Below are 11,536 nucleotides of genomic sequence, written 5' to 3'. Positions count from 1 at the left end.
TGTGACTCTGGGCAAGTCACTTAACCCCATTGCCTAGCAAAAGAAAGAAAGAAGGAAAGAAAGAAAGAAAGAAAGAAGGAAAGAAAGAAAGAAAGAAAGAAAGAAAGAAAGAAAGAAAGAAAGAAAGAAAGAAAGAAAGAAAGAAAGAAAGAAAGAAAGAAAGAAAGGAAGGAAGGAAGGAAGGAAGAAAGAAAGAAAGAAAGAAAGAGCACGTTATAAATTGATATGAGATGGTAAGAGAGCTAATAAAAATATCCTTTAGGATAGAGAGCAGCTCAAACTTGTCATGTTGGAGCAGCAGCTCTCTCTAGGCAACCAAACCTTTTTTTTCCTTTTTACTATCAGTCTGAGGGCCTTTTCTTTCTGACAGTCATCTACGCACTAAACTGCCCTGGGATACCCAAGTTGTAGGTATAAAACAAACAGATTCTGCCAAACAGAGCACTATGGAAGCGAGGTCAGTGGCTGGCACTTCCATTTGGCTGCTCTGCACTCAGTCAAAGTCGAGACTGATGCTGGAGAACAGAGCAGGGAGAGTGCAGACAACCCTCTCAACAACTGAAGCCACTGAGAGATAGGGTGGGTTCAGTCACCAAGTTAAGGAGGGAGGCTCATTCACACCTGTCTCCTTAAGCCAATGTCTGGTGGTCAGAAAACGAACCCAGTACCACTCCAGCCAACTGGAAACACGCCCGTCAATAAGCCGAAAGGTCTTGGTTTTGTTTTTTTTTTTAAGAAGCCATAGAGGATGCCACGCATCCCAGGGATATGCTTAGTGAGAACGTTTGTAATGCTCTAACAACAGACACATCCCTGTGTGCACCCTCAGGCCTGGCTTCAGCCACAACTTCCCACCCCCTTTCCCTTTGGGCCACGGGGTAGGTACCCAAGCCCTGCTTTTCAGAGAGTTTGACAAAAGAGAAAAAGACCGTTAAATCTGTCTTTTCAAACTGTATTTAAATATACAATTTCCACAGCAAGGATAGCCTGGTGGTAGCCTCAGAATGGGCTAGAGGGAACAAGTAAATTTTACTTTGCCCCCCTACACCTTCCTCCTTCCCTCAAATGAGGGGACCTTCTGATATGTTGCTTGCAATAAATCCCAACATAGGATAATAAAGAATGTCTATTTTAGCAGTAACAAAGGCAGGTTAGATAGTTGCAGTCAGGATTCATAACTCTTTGAAGTCAACAAACTGTCCATGATCTGTTCGATGGGGCTATTCTGTGGCATTTCTCACTAGAAATTTCTGGGTGGAGTCCAGGAAGGACTGGGGATCACCATGAAAGACAGTCTGCCAGCACCTGGAAAGAGCCAAGCGTAGCTCCCCATGAAACTGGAGGCAGCGGCGGCAGCAGCCAACAGAGCCTGCTTGAGTCACCCACCATTCAAGAAGAGGGGAAGAAAACCCAGTGAATCTTTCACACTCATGGTCCAGGCAAAGTCCTTAAAGGACAGGCCTCCTCCACTGCATGGCTCCTGATGGGGTGCTGGGCTCCTCACCCAGAAGAAGCTCCTGTCATCGTAAATAATAATCGATTGCAGCAGAGAAAGCAGCAAAACCTCCACAGCCGATGGCCCCAGCCTTTAAACCAGCTGCAAGACAAACACAGAGATTAGATCCTCCAGGAATGGAAGAGACATCAGACTTAGTTCTAGCTGGAGAACTGCATGTGCACAGAGAAACCAATTCGAGTGAGGCCAGTGAGGCCCCAAACAATCAGGCCTCCCTGCAGCATCTAGCCACACATTCACTTGGCTCCTCGTCTCAGAGAATTAGTCAGGTCAGTTCCATGGCAAGAGCTTCTTTAAAATGGGAACCCTGTCTAAGAGCATCAGCCTTGGGATCAAGGAAAGCAGACAGCCGTCACCTTGACATTTGTTTAGAGGATAAATTCCTGAAAAGCTGATTAAAGGAGGGGAAGGCGGCCAATTTGCTCCAAGGCAGTAGCAAAGGCAGGAGAAGATTCAGCAGAGGCACAGCTAGCTCTACCTACTCCTCTAGCAAATACAACTGTCTGGTTAAGGCACGAGGGCAGGGGAAATAATAACAAGTCTTTCAGCAATTACGGACAAAGAAAAAAGGGGATTGGGGCTCTGAGCAAGCCGGGAGGCAATGGTGGCTGGAGAGCTGCTGAGCAATCCTGCTGCTTCCTTGGAATCTGCCAACCTGACCAGCGGGTGGTAGCTTAAGAACAAAGTAACCTGTAACTTTTATGCTAACGGGAGGGGAATTAGAACTTGAAATGTTGAAAAAGCCACCCTTCTAAGGTCATTAGAGTGCCTGTGTTTGCTTCTGCCTGAACGTGAGGCAGCTAACTGAAATGTCTCCTCAAACACTGAACGTGTTTTTTAAATGCTTCACAGGGTCAAGTGTGGTCCAGTTCTGAGAACAGAACCAAAAGAATAATATACCCAACTACAATAATGTAAGTGAAAATACAAAAATCCTGTCCAACTCAGGTCACAGGATCAAGAATTCAGAACTGAAAGAACCCTTAAAGATCATCTAACGAAACTCCCTTGTTTTCCACATGAAATGGTCCCGAAGAGTTGAAGTGACTGACCTAAGTGAACCAAGCCATCATCGGGGCGTTTAGTAAGTGTAACTATGGGCCGGGCAGAGGAAATAAAAACCAAAGGTTAAATGAATCGTCTTTGCCCTCAAGCAGCCATGTACACAGGTGTGTGCCATGGACAGTCAGGAAGCAGACATGATCCCAGCAGACTGGCACCCTCGCCGACAAGAAGACTCCTCCTACTGATGCAGCAGTACTCCTTGGGCAACTTGGGCCTTTCTAGTGTCTAACAAGCAAGAGTGGGCCTGGATCAGATTAAAATGTGATCGAGAAATATTTAACAACACAAATAAAGATGCAAACATAGGTAACAGTACATTTTAAAGCTAGGACACACACAATTCACGGGGACAGAGAAGAGGGCCCTGTTTCTCTGAGTTGGACACTACGCCACCGCACCACAAGCCAGTGTCTCCCATCCAAAACAGATGTATCTACAAGGCGATTTAGCAGGGAAAGGTCAGGAAAGGCCTCCTGTAGAAGGTGATGTGTGGGAGCTGAGACTTGAAGAAGATGGGATTCCCAGGAGGAGAGAGGCCATTCCAGGCATGAGAGAAGGCTGAGCAAAGCCCAGAGATGGCAGCAAGCAACATATGTGAAGAACAGTTAGAAGGGCAACTTGACTAGACCACAGAAAGTGGAGAAACATGGAACGAGGCTGTAAAGGCCAGCTGCATGAAGGTGGAAAGGTCTTTCTGTAGTAAGTAGCGGAACTGAGGTCTGATTTCAGGCCCTCTGATTCAAAAATCTGTCTTGGTCCCCAAGAAAAGAGGGAAAAACATACCTCCTCCTTCCAATCAGGAGAGAGACGTAGGGGCCACAGTGTGAACAGCCTATCAGACACAGTTGTTGATCAGGTTTTGCTCATATTTGTGTTTGTTATAAGGGACAATTCAGCTGAGGGGGGTGAGGAGTAGTATAATGGAAAATGACTCTTTTAAATTATAAAAAGTCAAAGAAAGAAGACACCTAGATAAAGTCCTCAGTGGTGTAATTAATTTCAGTATAACCATTCCAGCAGATTCTTCCTCATCTCTAAATTCTTTCACAGATCATACAATCAAAGATTTCAGAACTGGAAGTGACCTTCAAGGTAACTGGGTCCAACCTCTACTTCTTACAGATGAAAAACATGCTCCCAGAGACTTGCCTGGGTTATAGAAGACTGGAACCCCAAATCCATCCCTCCATCCACTGAGGTGCCACCTGCACATCAACATTCACACATGAGTAAATCTTAATTGCAGACATCAGGGGATGATGGTCATCTGGGGCCTACACATCTCTTAGGCTGCCCTTGGAACCATCAGCCTCAGGGCAACGCTGCCACAGTCACAAAGAACACTCCCACAACAACAGTCCACTGACCTCTAAAGCCAATGGCTCCTCCAGTGATGCAGCCGCTGAGGACGCTGTTCTTCCAGTCAGATTTTCCCCGATACTGTAGGATTTGAGAGATGCGGGTCAGTACCACAGAAACAAACCAAACAAAATGATTAAGAAATAAAATCACAGGTTTCTAGTTGGCCAATTCATTTTCCCACTAACAAGAATCCCATCTTTTTCAAAGACAATTCTTTTTTTCAAATACTTTATTTTTTTCCAATTATACGTAAAAACAATTTTTAGCGTTTATTTTTTAAAATTTTGAGTTGCAAATTCAAAGACAATTCTTCAAGTTTAGATCTGTTCCTAGCCATCTCCTGCAGACGGCACCAGGGCAACCTTATCCAGAAGATCCAAAGCAGTTAGGATTCTAGAATCCCTCTTCCTAACTGCCTGACACAGGTATATTAACTGAAATCATAACCATATAACTTTCACATGGAAAAGGAAGCCAGTTTCTAGCCCTCAAGGAGGAAAAACACCAATACATGCATATGACAAAAAGCTAACTTTGATGTCTCTGTAAAGGGCACCTGTCCACAGTACTGGGAAATAGCCTTCGTGATGAAAGGAGCCTCTAATTTGTATAGTCTCTCAATGCTTTTCTGGCACACAAGCTCCAAAGCATCTGTTTCAGGCAGGGATGCTAAAAGTTCATGTCCACAAACCAAAATCTTTCAGAAAGCCCTCACTTACGGATTCTACCAGACACTCAGTACAGGAAAATATGGCCCCCACAATGGCAAAATTTTTGGCGTAGGACATTCCTCTCTGTCCCATATCTTTAAGAACTTCTCTTGCAGTTGGTGTTCGATAGGGATCCTTTGGGTCAAAGCCCACATTTGTATCGATGCCAGCAGTGAACACTCCAAATGCTCCTCCCAAGACAAACCCTAAATAAATAAAAGGAAAAACTGTTACTTTGCAAAGTGTCCTGTAGTAACTGCAGACTACCAAATGACCTCTGCCAGCAGCCGCTAGCCGCAACGTCCCTGCTTTCTGGAAAGTGCCCGTGGACAAGATAAGGTAAGCAGAGGCTCTTTGGGGGTTACATCTTCCAAGGAGTGCACGTGCTGAAGGCACTCACGGGCACTCTAATGATCACTAAACACAAAGCATGCTGGCATACTAAGTGTGCACGATAAAAAATGTCTACACCATGCTACAGAAGGGTTCTTGGCTCCTAAAGCGTTGCTTCCTAGATGAGAGAAGAGAAGCACGTGAAACACTGCAGGCCAACAGCTAATTCCAAACCCTGCCAGGTAATCCTATGGTTATGCCTGAGGCTGTTCCTCCAACTCACAGGAATCTCCAGCCATCACAGGAGGGCAGATGTAGGGAGATTCTCCTGGAAATCCAGAAAAAAGGAAACTGCCGAGGAAGGAATGCCCCCCCCTCCTCCCTTTCTTCTGAGAACCACAACCCACCTTATCCAAATTCATTTTCACCCCCTCTTTATATAAGGAGTACCATGAGTGCTGAAGTAATAGTCAATTCAGCTAAAAAACCAAACCATTAAGCACTGACTGTGTGTACAACACAGTGCTCTGTCCTCGGCTACACAGATAACAGCAAACATTTAAAAGGCCCTTTAAGGTATGTAAAGTGCTTGACATATATTATTATTTCACTGGATCCTCACAACAACTGTATGAGGTAGGTGCTTTCTTCACCCCCATCGTATAGATGAAGAAGCCAAGGCTGTTAAGTTGAATGACTTGCCTAGGGTCACACAGTTAACAAAAAGTCTGAAGGATCTGAACTTAGGTCTTCCAGATTCCAAGTCGAATGCTCTTCCCACTATGCCACCTCTCTGTGACAATGATGAAAGCGTCCTAGTCGTCAAGGTAGTTACAACTTCTGGGGGGAGAGGAGGAATACAATGTGTACACAAATCAGTATAAGATCATGGGATCATGGGAGGAGAGAGAGCGCACTCACACCTTGGAGGGGGAGAAAACGAAGACAGGAAAGACTTCAGGGAAGAAGTGATGTGTGCCCGCTAACCGAAGGATGCTGGGGATTCCAAGAGTCGGAGGTCAGGAGGGAGCAGCCTGGCAAAGGCACTGCTAAGCCCCTCCTCTCCCCACCCCTGCCCTAGCCTCGACTGACCACTCGGGCTACCATCTTTCTTCTCGCCTTACTTTCACTACCCAACATCATTTCATCAGCTTGGTCTGCGCTCTCCATCTCGACTTCCTAGTCACTCCAGATTTATTCCAATCTGGCTTCTGCCCTCATTGCTACTGAAAATATACTTTGACCAGATTCTAATCACCAAATCCTTTTTCCAGTCCTCCTTCTCTCTGACCTCAGTGTAGTATCTGAAACTATTATCTACCCTCCTAGGGCTTCCCTAATGCTACCCTATTACTGCAAGCACAACTGGCATAGTGGCTCCTGTGCCTCCAGGACCTCTACTTCCTTCTACCTTCTAACTGGAGATATTCCTCAAGGCTGACTACTCACTGCTGCTCTCCTCTAGATCCTCCCTCAGACAACTAATCCACACTCAATTTCAACTATTACCTCTGTGAAAAATTTCCAGATCTTTGTTGTTAGCCCCGACTCCTCCCAAGCACCGATCTGTCTCTGTCCTCTTACCTGACATTTTGACTTCATTGTCCCCATCACCTCAAATATCACATAACTGCATGGAAACCGTCCCTCCTTTCACCAGCTTCAAAACACCCACACCCACACACAGAGTTCTCTCTAACTTACCCTATTCCTATGAAAAGCACCATCATTTTCCCCAAGGCACCTGTCTTAAAAATCTCACTTATTAATTTCTCATTGTCTCCATACCCACTTACCCAGTTCTTTCTGTGCCTTTTTATTGAGGATTTTTCGTATCTGTTCATTCCTTTCCATTTTCACTGCTACCATCCTAATCTAGAGCCTTATTACCCCACCTCGGATTACTGCAATGGCTTCCTGACTGGTATTTTCCTCTCATTTCCTCATCCATCCTACATACTACGATCAGAAGAATCTTTCTAAAACATAATGTCATCTCTCTCTCTCTCTCTCTCTTACATCACTCCTCAAGGTCCACAGAACGAAGTCCACATGCTTCAAACCAGCACTCAAGTCTTGTCATAATCAGGTCCAGAAACACCTGGACAGTTTGGTTCTGCTAGAGAGGAAGCATGATACTGGATACTTAATCAAGATCCAAATCCTGCCCTTGACCCTTACTACTCACATAACCATGTTCTATATCATTTAACCTCCAGGCCTCAATTTCTTCGTTTGCAAAGTGGGGATGAAAACACTTGTAGTATCTACTAGACAGGCTTGTAAGAAGACTTACATGAGATATATACGTAAAACACTGAAAATGGCAGCTAGTAGTACTCTCGCTATTCATCTCTTCCCCCTTTCCAGGCCTTGTTGTACCTTTGCTCACAAGGCTTCCCAATACCTACCACTCCAATCCATGCTTCTCCTCCACGTGCCTCTTCCCACACAGCCCATCACGGTGACCTAACCTTCCTCTGAATTCCTTGCACATTTACAATCTGTACTATCCATCTGTCTATTATGCAGTGCCTTATGATAGCAGCTTTTCAGGTGTTAATGTCTTGCCTTCCCAGTTAGATTACACGTTGAGAACTCAACTGTTTTATGGCAATGTAACAGAAGCAACAATGGATTTAAGAGTCAAGATGACCTGAGTTTCAACCCTGGTTCTACCACTTACTGTGTGACTTAATTTCCTCGGGCCTCAGGTTTCTCATCAATAAAATGAAGTTAGGGGGCAGCTAGGTGGCACAGTGGATAGAGCGCTGGCCCTGATTCAGGAGGACCTGAGTTCAAATCCTGCCTCAGACATAACACTTACTAGCTGTGTGACCCTGGGCAAGTCACTTAACCCCACTGCCTACCCAAAAAAACAAAATAAAATGAAATTAGTCTAGATCAAGAGATTGTAACATTTTTTGTATCATGAACACCTTTAAGCAGTCTGGTGAAATCTATGGACCCCTTATCAGAATAATATTTTTAAAAAGAAATAGATGTAAGTGAAAATAAAGGCGTTATTTTTTCCCCCATCCAATTTCAGAGATCCCTTGAAATCTGTCCTAAATCCTAGATTCACATGCCCTGCTCTGATCGATCTCTACGGTTTCTTCCAGCTCTAAATCTTGTACCCACCACAGCAAACTGAATAAAGCTTTTACCTGTGATACAGAATCTCAAAGTGAACAGGAATCCCCTCTGCCTGGCGTCTTCCTCTTTAACTCAACCAATCTCTGAGAAAAATCCTGGTGAGGATCCCCCCCCCCTCGTTTTCTCAGCCTGACCTCCCTGCCGTACGTCTCCGGCCTAATTCCTCGGGCTGCCCTTCACCACTGTTGCCCCCATTCCCTCTCGTGCCTGCAGGTCTCTGCATAAGGGCCCCTCCTCAAGGTTCCACTTTCTGCCCGAGCCCTTTCCTGCTCCCCGTCACTCACGCTCCCTCTCGAGATCAATGCCTTAGAATACGTTTTTGCAAGAGGGGAGACGTCAAAGGTCACCGGCTCCCAAGCGGCGGGGCTGCGGTCCAAACCGAGAGCCCATCTATTAAGCGTTTATGAGGCACGGCTAAGGGCCACGGCCCTGGGGAAACCGACGCAAAACTGGAGGAGTCTGGGATGGGTCGCGGGGCCACCCAGCCCACCCCCTACCCTCGCGGGGAGGCCGCAAGTGACCCGGGCCGGCTCACCCCCGACGCAGGCCAGCGCCGCCTTGAAGGCACAGCTCTCCATGGCCTTCTCTATCATCTTCTGCTCCTCGCTCTTGGCTGGGCTCGGGATCCCGCCCAGGACGCCGGGCTCCAGGAGCCGCGGCTGCCGCTTGTCCCCCACCAGGTGCTGCAGGAGCACGCTGTACTGGAGGGGGGCGTCGGCGGCCGCCTCGGCCACCGAGGCGCCAGGGCTGGGAGCCGGGCTCGCCACCGCCATGACCGCCGCTGCCAGGCCCGCCTTGCCTTCCCGCAGCGGCAGATTCCACATCAGCGCTTCCGCCGGACGTTCCGCTGCGGCAGATTCAACACACCGCGCTGAGACTTCCCTGGCCTATCCTGGGAAAATGAGCGAAGGCCACTCGTTCCCAGAGTTTGGTTGGCTTTTTTAAAGGCACTTCTGTTGTACTCGAAACTTTGTCAAGCGGTATTAATCGTTTGGGGACATGTGGGATATGGGCCATAGTCTCTATTTACACGTCGGCCGCGCGGGGCGTGACGGGAGCTGTAGTCCAAATTTGGGCGACCGCCCAGGCATCCGGGAACTACATTTCCCAGGGAGGCCCGCGCTGCACAGCGCCAAGCCTGGTCCTCTCTCTCCTTCTAGAGGCTGTTGGAGCGCCTTGCAGGGTCTCGAGGAGGGGCGGGGAAAGGAGGGCTCCCGGGAGCCGGGCAGAGGCGCATGCACCCAACTCCTCGCTCTTCCCTGCCTCGCGCTCCGCGGTTCCCGCGCTTTCCCACGTGGCCCCGGGCTCCTTGCCTAGGGCTCAGCTTCTGTGAGGAGGACGAAGCAGGAGGACCGAGGTCTTCCCCCAGATTCTCCCAGAGCCGGGCGGGACTCTGACCGTCCTGGTGACGTGGATGAGGAGGAGGAAGAGGTGGAGGATAGTTCCATTTACCCGTCAGGTGGCTGCTGCATATATTGCTTCCGTTTTACAGCTGGTAGCAGCAAGGCGAGGTCGCGCGGCCCTAAGGGCCTCTGTAGGCCCAGACCTAGAGGTCGGCAAGTCTAAACCCTCCCATTTTACAGATGAGGAAACTGAGGTCAAAGAGGATCCAGTCCTGCCTTTGACACATTAGGCTTGACTTGAGTCATGTCACTTAATGGCAGGAACCTCCCTGAGGCTCCCAGAAGTCTGAGCTGTAAGAATTCAAAACTGCGCCCAGAATTCGGGGTCTCCTCCATCGGGAAAGGACAGACTTCCCCATAGTAACGGAACCCTGTACAGGGGCTGTTCAAAGTTACGAAACAGTATGTCATGCAACAGCACACGTGTGCACATACGTGTCACACACGACGCACATGCATGTGCGCCCTCAGGCCACATGATGCATGCTTGCACATATACATGCATGTGTGCCTATAACGCACGTGTCTCTAGGGCCTCGAGTCTTTATGCACATATATGCATGTGCTCACACACATATACTCACACACATATACATATATGTATATACATACACATTCACACATACATGTGTGTGTATAACAAAAGACCTGGAGATGTGTGTGCATGTACATGTGCGTGTAAAACAAAAGACCTGGAGGTGTATGTGTGTTGTATGTATATGATGTGTGTATGTATATGCATGTGCTCGTATTGTGACATGCATGCATACATATGTAAAATAAAAGACCAGGAGATGTGTGTGTGTGGATATACACACATATACATATGCATGTATAGACAGACACATGTAATACATGACCATAACCCCTTCTGTCATTCCATCTATTCCTATGCCTTACCCTTCCTAAACTTACTCTTCACGTATATCCTGACCTCGAATCCCTCTACCCCTCAGTACTTTCTCTGGTCATTCCCTCTTCTGCCTTCACTTCCTCCCTTCTCATTCTCAGTCTTATAGTTAACAGTCCAACTCCACACTCCTTCGTCATGGCATCCCTTCTCACCTTGTCCCACGGACCACTCATCTCTTGATGGTCTCCAGCCCTGGATTACTCCTACCATTCATTACCTTGTTACTACTCCTATGCTGCATGTAACCAATGTCTGGGTACACTGCGGATTTATGTTACCTAGCCTCAACTGGGCCCTCACTTCAGGAAGGCAGTCCTTTTATTGAATCCCCTATCCTACTCCAGAAAGGGAGTTTCCAAACCTCTTCTCTCCTCTAGCCTTTCCTTTTCTCCCTCTGCCCTCTCAGCTGAAAACATTACCTCTTGACTAAGAAAACTGAGGCCATTCACCAGCTAACAATGGAAAGGCAAAGAGAAAATTGAAATAGCTCCTTCCCTAGAGGAACTTACAAAATAGAGATAATAATATCTGCATTACCTAATTCATAAGTTTGTCATGAGAAAAGTGTTTTATAAAAGCATGACACTATATACATACACATTTTATGTGTACTATGTACACATCTATCTTACATATACTACATACATACAATGATATTTGTAATAGCTAACATTTATAGATTCTATAAGACTTGTAAAACATTTTACATTCCTTCTGGATGGTCCTGTCCCGAGTTGGAGAAGGCAAGACTTCAGAGGAAATGTTACTACCTGTTACTGTATTCATTGGCCAAGATTAATTTTCCTGTTATATCCTAACACATCCTGGCTTAACTTCTCAGGGCTTTAGTTTCTGTCCCTGAAAATGAGAGATTTAGACCTAGATAATCTCTGAAATTCCTTCCAGCTCTGGTAGTATATGAATATATAACACTTCACTCTGCCGGAGTTCTGAGGTTTGAGTATTAATTATGTGGATCCTAAGCGTGTAAAGATTCAAGCTAAGATTGTAGCTCCTTCCTGCAGGAAGCCTTTGTGCTAGTGGACAGGTGGGCATCCATCCAGTCCGTCCCTTTACA

The 11,536-nt window shown here is 46.8% G+C and overlaps 1 protein-coding gene across 1 annotated transcript; it reads right to left on the bottom strand.

Annotated features, from left to right (window-relative positions):
- Positions 1 to 936: 936 nt before the first annotated feature.
- TIMM22 (translocase of inner mitochondrial membrane 22) lies at positions 937 to 9,146 on the bottom strand. The gene is made up of 4 exons (XM_021007035.2): positions 8,678 to 9,146; positions 4,663 to 4,859; positions 3,949 to 4,021; positions 937 to 1,597 (listed from the first exon to the last, which is right to left on the bottom strand). Exons 1-4 carry the CDS (start codon positions 8,964 to 8,966, stop codon positions 1,521 to 1,523), a joined length of 636 nt encoding a protein of 211 aa, XP_020862694.1. The 5' UTR covers positions 8,967 to 9,146; the 3' UTR covers positions 937 to 1,520.
- Positions 9,147 to 11,536: the final 2,390 nt, after the last annotated feature.

This window comes from Phascolarctos cinereus, unplaced genomic scaffold (assembly GCF_003287225.1).
Source record: "Phascolarctos cinereus isolate Bilbo 61053 unplaced genomic scaffold, phaCin_HiC Scaffold_5;HRSCAF=322, whole genome shotgun sequence".
Lineage (NCBI taxonomy): Eukaryota > Metazoa > Chordata > Mammalia > Diprotodontia > Phascolarctidae > Phascolarctos > Phascolarctos cinereus.
This window is presented reverse-complemented; position numbering and strand designations above follow the sequence as displayed.

What these genes read in the sequence shown, in the direction of transcription:
- TIMM22 (XM_021007035.2), bottom strand. Translation starts at nt 8,966, where the DNA reads ATGTGGAATCTGCCGCTGCGGGAAGGCAAGGCGGGCCTGGCAGCGGCG. An exon ending in GGCGCTGGCCTGCGTCGGGG is followed by an intron (nt 4,860 to 8,677) that starts GTGAGCCGGCCC and finishes TTATTTATTTAG; the next exon opens with GGTTTGTCTTGGGAGGAGCA. An exon ending in AGGAGCCATTGGCTTTAGAG is followed by an intron (nt 1,598 to 3,948) that starts GTCAGTGGACTG and finishes TTTGTCTTGCAG; the next exon opens with CTGGTTTAAAGGCTGGGGCC.